This window comes from Cynara cardunculus, unplaced genomic scaffold (assembly GCF_001531365.2).
Source record: "Cynara cardunculus var. scolymus isolate 2C unplaced genomic scaffold, CcrdV1 Un_Scaffold_1527, whole genome shotgun sequence".
Classification (NCBI taxonomy): Eukaryota; Viridiplantae; Streptophyta; class Magnoliopsida; order Asterales; family Asteraceae; genus Cynara; species Cynara cardunculus.
The window spans coordinates 93786-106459 of record NW_020200792.1 but is presented as its reverse complement, the minus strand read 5'-3'; the positions used below and the strand labels follow the sequence as shown (position 1 = coordinate 106459).

General features: G+C 34.2%; 1 protein-coding gene across 2 annotated transcripts; it reads right to left on the bottom strand.

Moving 5' to 3' along the window:
- Positions 1 to 2703: 2703 nt before the first annotated feature.
- On the bottom strand, positions 2704 to 7030 carry LOC112502525 (probable protein phosphatase 2C 15). 2 transcript variants are annotated; one of them, XM_025106472.1, is made up of 9 exons: positions 6689 to 7030; positions 6195 to 6555; positions 5635 to 5806; positions 5192 to 5345; positions 5012 to 5075; positions 4562 to 4669; positions 4296 to 4421; positions 3803 to 4038; positions 2704 to 3100 (listed from the first exon to the last, which is right to left on the bottom strand). In XM_025106472.1, the coding sequence occupies exons 2-9, from the start codon at positions 6402 to 6404 to the stop codon at positions 2878 to 2880; spliced, it is 1293 nt and encodes a 430-aa protein (XP_024962240.1). In that variant the 5' UTR covers positions 6405 to 6555; positions 6689 to 7030; the 3' UTR covers positions 2704 to 2877. The 2 variants fall into 2 exon arrangements, with proteins under 2 accessions (XP_024962240.1, XP_024962241.1); XM_025106473.1 differs by lacking the exon at positions 4296 to 4421.
- Positions 7031 to 12674: the final 5644 nt, after the last annotated feature.

The window sequence follows — 12674 nt, the reverse complement described above, 5'->3', positions numbered from 1 at the left end:
TATTACATGAATCTTCCCGTCTTGATGGTCGGTTACTGATCAACCACCCACGTCTCCATCACCTCATCTCCTCCTTCCTCGCAGGTTACCGATCTTTTTTTGACGACTCCTTTCCATGGCTGCCAGTAGAAATTGAGGGAGATGGAAAGAGAGAATCTTTTTTTTATTTGATTAGTGACGAGAGATATGGAAAGATTTGATGAGTTTGGTATATGGAAGATATAGACATGAGTTGTAATTTTTTTTTTACTAAATTACCCTTTATGAGTATTTAAAATATAATAATATTATCATAAATGATTGCTTAATATTGGATCTCATGGTTACCATAAACTAAACAATTTTCATTTGATTATGCCTATATATATATATATATATATATATATATGTGTGTGTGTGTGTGTGTGTGTGAAAACAGTTAAGACTGTATGCTGAGAAAACATTTGTTTTATCTAATTGTTTCTTTATCAATGTTTGTATCCTATGAAAGTAGATGCGAGTGTTGTTTTAGAAAGGTTTTTCCACCTCGAAACAAGGCTAAAGTATTTTAAACAACAAATACTCACCACTACTGAAATTTGAGAACTACATTACCCGATCTTCGTTAGCTTTTATTTTTATTGTCTTGTCATTCTTTTTTTGTCTATTTTTAAAGAAAATCAAAAGATTGATGATTTCCTGTAGCTAGGACATAGTCTAAGACGAGTCCATGTTTAGTCCATCGTCTCCCTGTGATCGACCTGTATGCTACACATCCCATACACTTAAGGTTACAAACTTTAAAACAACAATATTCATTGGCAAAATGATACATATAAGGTGTCGTCACAATACATTACGAGACTTGCTAAAGAAGGATTATATTCATTGATTATGTGAAGTTAAAGGAGAATATAATCGATCCTTTGACAAAAGGGCTAATCAAAGAGCAAGTTATCTATACATCGAGGGAAATGTGATTAAAGCCAATTCAATGAGTTATTACCCCATGGAAAACTAACCTATCAACATTAGAGATCCCGTGGTCTAGGTTCAATAAGCAAATTAGTTGGGGAAAATTCAAGAAGAATAACACATAAGTATGCTCGTTCCTATGATAATCTTAGTGTGTTTCCATTGACGATTAAGTGATGAATACTAATTCTTAATAATGCTAATAGCTTTGACAGTGGAACACTACTATGTTTTTGATCGGGATTACTAATGTGAGATTGATGTGCGGTCGCATCTATGAGGACTAAGATGGCTACATTCTCTAAGAATCTCATGAAGAAAGGATATGTTCACGACCGAAATGAGACAACCAAGAGTTACATTGTGCAACATATGATGTATGTGATACTCGTCATGTAGATTTACTAAACAATGTGGTTCGTTCAAGACTTCGTTCGCTACCCACAAAATAGATTCTTTTTGTACTCACTATGAAAGGTTCAAGTCTAAAAGATATATTTTCAAATGTATGTCATATCTTATTTCATGGAACAGAAAAATATATCCTTGTATAGAAAATATGGATTCTTGTTGGGATTTTAACAAAGGAATTGATCCTACATTGGAAAGAAACGAAAAAATAAGTAAGCTTATAAGGCTAGTCCTATAAGACCGATCAAATTGGACAAAAGCCCATCAAAGGAAGTTAGATTGGACAAAAGATGAAAGCTTGACATATATTTAAATGTCAAAAGATTGGGCCTTGAGGCTCTTGACGTCAAAAAAATTATTTAAAGGAACAACAAAGAGTTCCACGACTTCTCATGTGGGTTATGTTGTGGGATTACCCGCACAACTCTATGTTTGTTTCGACAGTAGTTCCTGCGGCTTCCCACGCGGCCTTAGTCGCAGGGAAACCAACATAACTTTCTAGAATCGAGAAACAAAAACTTGCACGACTAGAGTCGCACGCCTGGAAGCGAGCGACCCCTGCATGGTTCAAAAATCGGTTTAACTGGGATTAACGGCCAAAACTATAAATAATAATTTTTCCCTCCAGAATTTCGCGGCAATCATATTTCTCTGGTTTTCTCCTACGATTCATCTATGAACACACAAGAAACTCGACATATTCAAGTTCTCGTGCAAGAACTCGAATAGATAATTTTCTCCTCTAAGTGGACGCTCGATACTACCACACGAGTGGGGTGAAATTATGTTTAAAGACACTGCAAAGAAGGCCTCTATCTAATTAACAAGCAATCATCAATTTCAAGTTAGTATTTCTCCATTTTGATAAGAATTTCGATATATTGCATACATATACATATACATATACATATACATATACATATACATATACATATACATATACATATACATATACATATACATATACATATACATATATACTCTTTCCCTAGTTTTGTTACAATTTCTTGAGACGATTTTGCACTCAAATATATACACATATTTCTGAATTTTCGTTATAGTCGACATAAAAATTTGGATATGATCCGGATTGCAACAATTCAGACGATACAACAACACAAATAACACATTACTCAATGATTGAGCTTGATTCCCTCGCCGGATATTGAGGAAGAGGTTGTACGTGAAAGGGTACTCAGACTAAAGTGCTATTTCTAGGAAGAACTGGACTACCAAATACAAGCACTGACTTCCAACAATCGATGTCTCAAACCTTTTTATTCCAAACTCGACACACTACAAAATTTGTTTCATTTATATCGATATTTTACCAAACAATTAAGCACTCTTAAATCCTACATTCTCATCATACACTACAACTCATTATTACATTGTTCGCAATATTACCACATATACATTATGGTGTCACGCCACCTTCGGATTCAAATGAWTTATTTAGCTCAGTAAAATGGGGATCGACTAACGGTTAGATTGGAAAAACGAACATGGGTGTTAAGTGACTTTGACTCCGCTAGGTCGTTTACCTTCCATGGCATCTTTCTTATTGCGACAATCAGCACAAAGGAAAGGGCCTTGCCATGGCTTTGAGCTTGTTGAAAAGATGGAACCAGCATGAACCGATATGCCTTCACTTGCCGCTAGGTCAACTTGACAAACGGCGCACATGAAAAGACCGGATGTCGTTGAACCACCGGTCATGTCGTCATTCCCTAATCTACATTAGATCGAAATAAAAAAAAATATCACAAAACGAAAATGTAACCTCAAACATGATATATATTACACACTGAAAGTTATTCCATCAACTAGACACAAACCATCAAATTTGCATATATGTACAAACCACCTCTTTCTCTGTAAGGGCTCTTCTAGTGGAAGATTCGAAGAGGTTTCACATGATCTAACATGGTATCATAGTCGGTGTCTAGCACCGCCTAGAGTGTGTTTGGTAGGCTTTACAGGTTGGGACGAGACAAGACAGAACAAAAAATTGTCCAACGTTTAGCACCAAACTAGACCAAAACATTCAAGGACAATACTAAGTGGGGCAAAGTTTTTTGTCCCACCAAAATAAGGGGAACAAAATTCACGGAGACRGGATAAAAAGTTAAATTACTAAACTACCCATGTCAAATAAAAACGTTAAAACTTCCCACAATTCCTCCACYAGCCTACCTGTTGTTCGCATACCATAACTTAACCCTAGGGACTTGACACACTCTTCTTTCACCTTCGGTCATGGGACACCGTCTAGACAAAGACCATCAAACCTATATATATGTAGGAACCTCTCTTCTCTYAACAAGGACTCTTTTAGAAAGAGATACAARGGGGTTCCACACATTTTAACAGAAATGCTGGTTTTTGATGGAAGAAGCGAATATTAAAGCTCATACGACAAGCAAGATAAGCTAACCTTTCAGCAAGCATGGYTGAACCTTCTTCGAAGAGTTCCTCAACAATACCAATAGCAGATAGTTTCTTTGACAGTTTACTAGCGGAACTGCTGGATTTCGATCTGAAAAACAAAGMTCTGAGCTTGCTTTRCTTTTTACGTGGCGGTGATGGTGGAGGCATTRCAGTGTCTGGAGGAATTATATCCACAACTATGCAGGTTGTATCATCTCTCAATCCCCTTGGTCTCAATGCTTCCTGAATTGATACAGTTTGACTATTTTCGTCAAATAGACTAAAGTTTTTGCTTCAAAATTGGTGTGAACCCTTAAATTCTTTAAGAAAATGTTAATCACCCATTTGAACCACATACGAAATACAGGAAACGGTTAGCAGTTCCGTTAAGACTATGATGATATTCATAATAGTTATAAGAAGTAAAAATTATTAGGTTTGACCTCAAAAGTCAAACGTGTATATTGTTTGGTTTTCTGCAATGAAAGTAGACAAACTACCTTCACTACTTGCCTAGCGGCAAGTTCAGCAGGCAAACCACGACAAGATTTTGCAGCCATCTCTGAGGACACAGCATCCCAAATGCCATCAGAAGCGATTATAAGCCTTCCACCAGCATTTGATAACTTTTTACACCAAAAAGAGATTCAGATTTCGAGATTAAGGAGGAATCTAACATACATAAATGGTTCAGAAATAGGGAATGGAAACCGAAAGTAAATGGTGTAAATTGTAAACAAATAGATATACAAAAAGTAATGGTTACCTTCACTTGCTTTACATATGGTATCGGAACTATAAATTCTCCAACATCCATGTCCCCAATTGATCTAGAAAGACATAACCCTCCTGGCCAACAACGAAGGGGACCAATCTGTCAAAATGACAGTCGAAAACATCAACAAATGAAGCTAATAATCAAGCAAGTGGGGGGTCTTCTCGGAAACATCCCCTCTGTCTTTTGGGATAGACAGAAATAAGGTATGTGGACATCTTAACCACCCCCCCCCCCCAAACCCTTTCAGGTAGGATATACTTTGTCTGTTAGGTCCGGTATGGTTTTATGGCCATCAAGTTCTTGGTGGCATTTGAGACTATCCCCTTGGTTCTAATACCATGTGTCATGGGTTCAAATCACCCTTTGTTGTTTTCCTTCCGGAAAAAACATTAAGCATACAATGAAATTTTTCTTCTTTGATTTAGTAAAAACTCTCACCTCAGCACCGCCAAAAATACTTAACCGCCCTACTTCCCCTCCACTAGCCGTTACGCGCTCCCTTCTGAGATAACATCATACCAAAATCAACATCATTCAAGAATGACGATTAATTTATTTGCAATGCAAGAGAACAAAGAGGATCCAAAATTTCGATTTTTTCTAGTAGATTTTACTCACTCCTCTTGGTTCTCTTCAAGTCTATGATCAACGGTCAAAACAGACACAGCACCACCTTGTGTATCCAGAATGCAACGTGAATCTCCAACCGAAGCAACTGTCACTGTCCATCTATCAACAATTACAAAGGTAGCCGTTGTTCCCGAAGTTTGACCTGTAAAAAAGTCAACCATCGGTTACATTAAAATAACTAAGCTGCTAGTTACGAGTAGAGATGCACAAAGAAAACCATGCCCGAAGCTCAGCATGAAAATGGTTAAAGCCCGGCCGGAAAAATCCCAATTGGGCCTTCTTTCAACCCCCAAAGCCCAGCCCAGGCCCTAAAAAGCCCGTTTTTTGTTTATTGAAAATGGGCTTAGAAGGCTCGGGCCCAGGCCCGAAAAAGCCCGCGCCTTGTGTATCTCTAGTTAGGAGCAGGGATGGGAAGGGGACGATTGTCATGCCTTTGCTCTGGAACTCCTTATCAGTCTTGACGAAACCTGCAACCAATGCCCGAGGTAATACCTGAAGCCACTCGTCCCGTCCAAGACCACGAGGAATTGCACTCAAAACATGGTTTAGCAGATGATCCCTCGAATACACCGCTGCAGCATTCCCATTGTGACCATCGAAAATCTAGAAATTTATAAATATTTCTTTAGAAAACCAGCAAATAAAAATGTGGTCAACTTTTTGAAATTTGAATTACAGATTGAAAACTCATGAATCATGCCACCCTCTATGATAACTACTAATCCCATGGACCCCTAAATTTATTAGTCAGGAAAAACTCCAGTAGCCTTGATGAAAGTCGAACCTGTTACCAATATGAAGCAACAACCCAAGGCCTAACCAGTTAACAGACAAATTATTAACCGTCAAGAATGGCAGAACACCGTGGATCCGGTACATAGTCGTTCTAGATATGGATTCTAGTGAATTTAGATTGGCAAATTAACTCCAAGAAATGACAGCAAAGATCTATCGACTACATATATTAGATGAAAAATCAAGAGTTACATACCGCAAAAACCGAAAAACTCGAAGATTGATGACCAGAAACACTCTGGCAATTTGTTTTCATCATGAAATAATCTTCGCCTTTCCTCGATTGAGCTGCATGCCCGTATCGAATAGTTGGTTTCTCCATCTTCTCACTTCTCATCTCTCTACTGATCAACGCAGCTAATGGTACAAGATCATGATGTTGATGCCTCTCTACCCTTGATCCCATCTTTACAGAACCCACAAACCTTCGTTTCCAAATCCAAATCAGAACAGTTCCCAAATCTCAATTTTGAATCATCACTCAAAAATCAAATTAACCCTCAAAATGCACGTTTGAGACAGCAGAGATTGAGAATTAGGGTTTTTGAATGCTCAATCTGCAATAACAACCATGGAACCATACGCTATTATGAAGATAGGAGAAAACCCACATGCAGAAACACATAAAGGGAAAATGTAATCAAATTGAAAAAAAAAAAATTAAGTAATGGTAACAGATCTTGAACTCACCTATGATAAGAATTCAACTGTGAATCAAGAAATCGGATCTGATTATAAATAGGGAGCCGACAATCGTCCTAGGTGAAATAACAAGAACAAGAACAAGAAGTATAAGATCCTGACTGCCAGCTATTAACTGGTAATCAATTCCATTTTCCCCAATTATTTAAGAACTGTAACTATAGTCTATAGAGAGAGAAGCATATATGCATTGTATGTATATGTGTATGTATATGTATATGTATAAATGAAGTAAATTTATTTAAAAAATAAAGAAAAAGAGAAAAAACCCAGGTCCAATAAACATCCGGATCTAGCAGAGAAGAAACAAAGATATTGCAGACATTTGCAGTGAATTAATTAATGGGAATTTATTTAAAAAAGGGGAACAAAAGAGATTAAAGAGAGAGAAATTACATTGAAAGTGGTTCTTTCTATCTGGATCCCAAAAAGAGGCCTTTTTTAATAGCTGACTTTCTTGAAAGCGATTCTTGTTAATAACCCACCAAGGGATCATTAAATCGATGAGATTCTTGATTTTAAGTGGTTTGGATGAATTTTTTTGGGGGGAGGTTTATTTACAGTTTTGTAGTGTTGTGAGAGGAAGGAATCTTGCATCAATGGTGGTTCGTTTTGTTTGCTTTCAGGGTTGAAGTTACAGTGAAGATGAAAGGAGTGTGAAATGGTTGACACGTGGTGCATGAATTTCTGAAATATTTTAAGGGAAACACACGACAAAAAGAGTCATTGATTCCAGTGATTTTTGCAATTTCTAGGATCTATCCGGAGAATCTCTTGCATTTACATTAAAATAAAAGAATAAAAAAGAATTTTAGCATTTTTATTGCTATAAAAGTACATTTAAAAGCTGTTTACCAAACACTTACATGAGTAACTATTTATCAAATTATATTATCTTATCGGATAAATATGATAAGGACTAAAAATCTTATATGATAAAAGCGAGACAAGGACCATGAGTCTTATTCAATAAGTGAGGGCGACGACTCTTACCACGGTAAACGCTTACCGGGTGAATTGTTGCATACAATGTCGTTTTGATGGATTAAAATCTTAACTGGTAAGTAAATAATAGTGTTAAATTTTACCGGTAAGCACTTACAGTTTTGATGCTAAAATAGAGAAAAGACAAGAGACTGTAAAAACTTTTAAAGTTAGATAAATAAATAATATTTTAATTACATCCAACCAATTAAAGTTATTGTATTTTATTAAATACATTAAATATTTATTAATATAATTAATGATAATATTGCTAAAATATAGTAGCCGTTGAAGTTGGATGTAAATTTTTGTAGAGATTTTGATTTTTCATATTCTATTATAGAAAAATTATAACATTATTTTTAAAGATGTTTAAACTGTATTTATGGATGAAATTTTATCTAACTATGGATATCTTTTGATGGTTCGCAATCTTTTATGATTATTATCTCTCTTATTAACGGTGCTCATAAGATTTTGTTATCTCAGTCAGAGGACGTTTTGGTATTTTTTTTTTTTTTTGTCTTTTTTTTCTATTAAAAATATAAAAAGATTGTTATATTATGTATTGAGAGTCTTAACCATCGATCTATGTGGGGGAGGGGGAGATCTAATCCGGTTAGGGTTAGGTTCAAGGAAAAACGTTAAATAAATAGACAATCGAAAAAACCCTCATAAAAATGGATGAAGAAGTATATCAATATGGATATTAAATTAACGAGAAAAATATAATCGTTTTTTGTGTAATTTATTTGGCTCAAATTTTATTATTTATGTATTTTTTGAATAAAAAATAGAGTGGTAAAAAATTTTAATTTAAAAAATATTGTTTTTGTAACCGTTGATTTAATTATATCAATTAAATTAATTAATTAGTCTTATAGTTGATAAAATGTTTTCTAGTTTTTCATTATTAAAGATTTCCCCGAAACCTCCTTTTATATGTGTATGTGTATGTGTATGTAGGGGAGCGATCAAATGCAAACCATTCAATTTGTACAAACCGTGCAAACCGCATTCAACCGATCATAATTTTTCATTTTGTTCATTTTTTTGTAATTATGAGAGGTTGATTAATCATTTTTATTGTGGAGGGTGTTAATCATAGATATTATCATCTTCATTATTTTAATTTTAGAGAAATACATGAAACAGTTTCATTAATGTTAGAGATTACATGAAACAGTTTCATTAAGTATTATATGAAACAATTTCACAACCATATATTAAACAACTTCATCAAAAAAAGTATTATATGAAACAATTTCACAAGGTTAAACAATTTCATGAAAAAATTTCATAAAATTAAACAATGAAATCGACAGATGAAGGTGGTTTGCACGGTTTACACAAATGAGGACGGTTTTCATATGATCACTCCTCTGTGTATATATATGTATATGTATATATGTATATGTATATGTATATGTATATGTATATGTATATGTATATGTATATGTATATGTATATGTATATTAGATTTTTTTAATAAGAAAAAAAAGAAAAAGAGGACAGTTTGGTTTTTTAACCCCCGAGTTAATTGAGTTACGGATTTTTGTAAGTTGTAGTCATAAAAATTATGAGAACCACGGAACCGTATTTATAATTAATGAAACATAGGACAGCCGTAATTTATTAATGGGGACCAAAGGCGTATTTCGGTCTTACACAAATGTTTTATTATATAACAATGTTTAAAAATAAATACATCTTTAGATTTTATGTACGTTTTGCTATAAGTTTTTTCATTTTGGATACTTAAAACTCTTATCGGAAAATGATTAGGATACTTATAAATGTAATAATATCAATGTATTTGTAATGATTATTACATATAAAATGGTGCGTGTTGATCCAAATTTTCTTTAAAGAAACGTATTTGTTATTTGTACATTCGTTCTTTTACCTTAATAAATTTGTTTTGTCTTTAAAAAAAATAACAAACAATTTATTTAAATACTACAACAAAATCGGGTTTACAGAACACTCTCAATTTCTAACCGTGCTAATAGACTTTTTTTAAGACTTAGTTTATAGGACCAAAAAAATAAAGCGTCATATCTAAAGGCGTTGTAATAAGTTTATATGACGTTTTTTGACGTAGTAATAAGTTTTTTAGGACACTTTAAATATAAAGCGTCCCATTAGCAACTTTATATGATACTATTTGAAAAACTGTCCTATAAAAAATTGAGTTTATATGACATTTTCTCAAAAGTGCCCTATAAAGTTGTCAATGCAACGATTTGTATTAAAAATATTCTAAAAAACTTGTTAAGACACCCAAAAGCGTCATATAAACTTATTAAAACACCTTTAGATATGACATTTTATATTTTGGTCCTATAAAATGAGTTCTATAAAAAAGGTCTATTAGGACGCTTAGAAATTGGGGGCGTCCTATAAACCCAATTTTGTTGTAGTACATGATTTGATGGTTGTTGCGAAATTGATCTTTTGTGTTGGATTTAGTTCTTACTCTAACGATCATCCATATATTGTAACATTCTTAATTACTTAATAAATTATATTATTTACAAACACATAAGTATATACATACATATAGAACACAAACCTCACCAACTTTGTTGTAACTTCACTAATTAACAACGATAGGAGATAGACAAGTGGTCGATACATGGTTACATTAGGGAGAAGGTGGTTACTCTTAGGGGTTTTGCAGTTGTGCAATGCATATATAAAACACTCATTTTTGGTGTTGGCCACATCCACGGTCATAGTGGGAGGCGACAACCACGTATATACACTCATATGCGTGGGTAGAATTATAGTAGAGAGAGTTTGGATGGAGGTGAGATGGAAGAGGTGGGTTTTCACCACGGAGAGAGAGAGAGAGAGAGAGAGAGAGAGAGAGAGAGTCGAAGTGAGATGGAGGTTTTGTACATACGGGGAAGAGGGTTCTAGTAAAAGAAAGGGGGTACCGATAGGCTGTAACCATCCAATTTGGGAGAGGGACGAGTAGGAATGAGGGAGAGGGAGAGAGAGAGAGAGAGAGAGAAGGACTGAACGAAAATTGGGGTGTGTTAGATAGTGATTCCGGAGTTGCAGAGGTGGTTTGGCGGATATAATGAAAGCACTCTACCGATGGTGAAGTGGGGAGGGGTTACGGAGAAGAGGAGAGATAATGTAGTCTAGGATCTTATTTTATTGTTTTTATATTATAAATATTCATTTTTAACTGATTAATATGTAAGACAATAATTAAAATATGTTGAAATATGAAAAAGGGTAAAAGAATCTTCGTTTTCATGCTTAATGGAATAATGGATGTCCATCAGAATGAGTGATGAAAACCAACACATAATGCAAACATGGAGTTTTTGTCTCGGATAGATAAAGTTTGTGGATCATTTCATAACAACCACGAAACAGTGGGAACCAAAACTTTGAAGTACGATAGTTTAAAAGCCACTTTACAATATTACCAATCTTATAGTTGTATATGGGTCCAGTCGATTGTCTTGTCATAGAGGCTCAAATAGGTGAGACAAATTTTAAGTATGGTTCTTAATCCAAATTTATATCTGATAAGAACTGGGGTTAAGATCAATCACCTTGTTTGGGCTCGTTTTTCTGCTATATGTATATCATTAGAAAAAGCGATCAGATTGTGTTCAAATACAAAAAAGCAAAAAAACAAAAGTACCCTACTTCTACAAAATATGTATGATTACCTTACTTAGATAAAAGAGATTGACAGATTTTAAAGTCTTATCATGCTTCTTATGAAAAGAAAGATTTCTCACTGGAACCGATTATTTATACACACAGACACACACATATATAGGTTCAAACGAGAACATCCTCAATTTACAAAAACACGAGGATTCATATATTGCATACGACACTATAGTCTATCACAGTGACTAAAGAAGTGTTTCTAAAATTAAAACCAGTAGCATACACGCAACTTGGTCGGCTACCTCGGTCGCTTCCATGGTCGCCCCACTATCTGATATGACAGCACATGTGATTGACTATATACAGGTATTCTCATGTTGCCATTAATTGGTGGTGTTCTTGTTTGAAACCACCTATACATATAATTCAAGAGACTTTGAAAATTAGTCATCAGTGGATCTTACTGGTCCTTGAGGAACAGGCGCACTTTAACCAAAATGTGGGCTTGAATCAGGCCTATGTTGCATCGGTCCTTAACTGGCCTTCCAACATATTTGGGTCTGAACACGTAAATCAAACTCATAACCAAGACTTCAAAGACTTGTCATTTTGTAACTGGTTACAAGTTGATCCTATAATCGATCATCAGCCTCGGGCCTAATGTGCAACTGTAACTCGGTTGCCCACTTTTCTACTAATTGATTTTGGCTCTTGGCATAAAGTACTATGTTGTTAGTATTTTAAATAAAATGACACTATTTGTCTTATTAAAGTTTTCATGATAATGATTTGTCTGTTTATTGACATTATTATAGATATTTTAACTTTAATAATCGACAAATTTCTACCTAGTCATTATATAGTACGTGTTCTTAAGAAAAAAACAAATTAGGAATGCTATATCGACTACACTTGAATTGTTTCTCCTATATATATATATATATATGTGTGTGTGTGTGTGTGTGTGTGTGTGTGAGATAATATTAACTTTACAAACTCATCTAAACCGTTCATTTTTTTAATCAACGGTTATGCTTAGAGAGAAGATTATATAAAATGATGAAAATTGAAAGAATTGAAATTAAATTGAATTTAATACAGGGAAATTTTAAAATAATTGTTTTTATTTTTGAAAGATAATCAAACACCATATGACACAAATTTAATATATATATATACTAGAAGCGTACTCGCGCAATGCAGCGAGATACATCATGATTTTAATATTTCATTTTATTCTTTATCTCAATCGATGTTATAATATGGATTTATGTGATTTTGATAAAGCGAAGATGTTTTTATTTTTGAATAAAATATATGTTTGAAGATATCATAAAAATTTGACAAA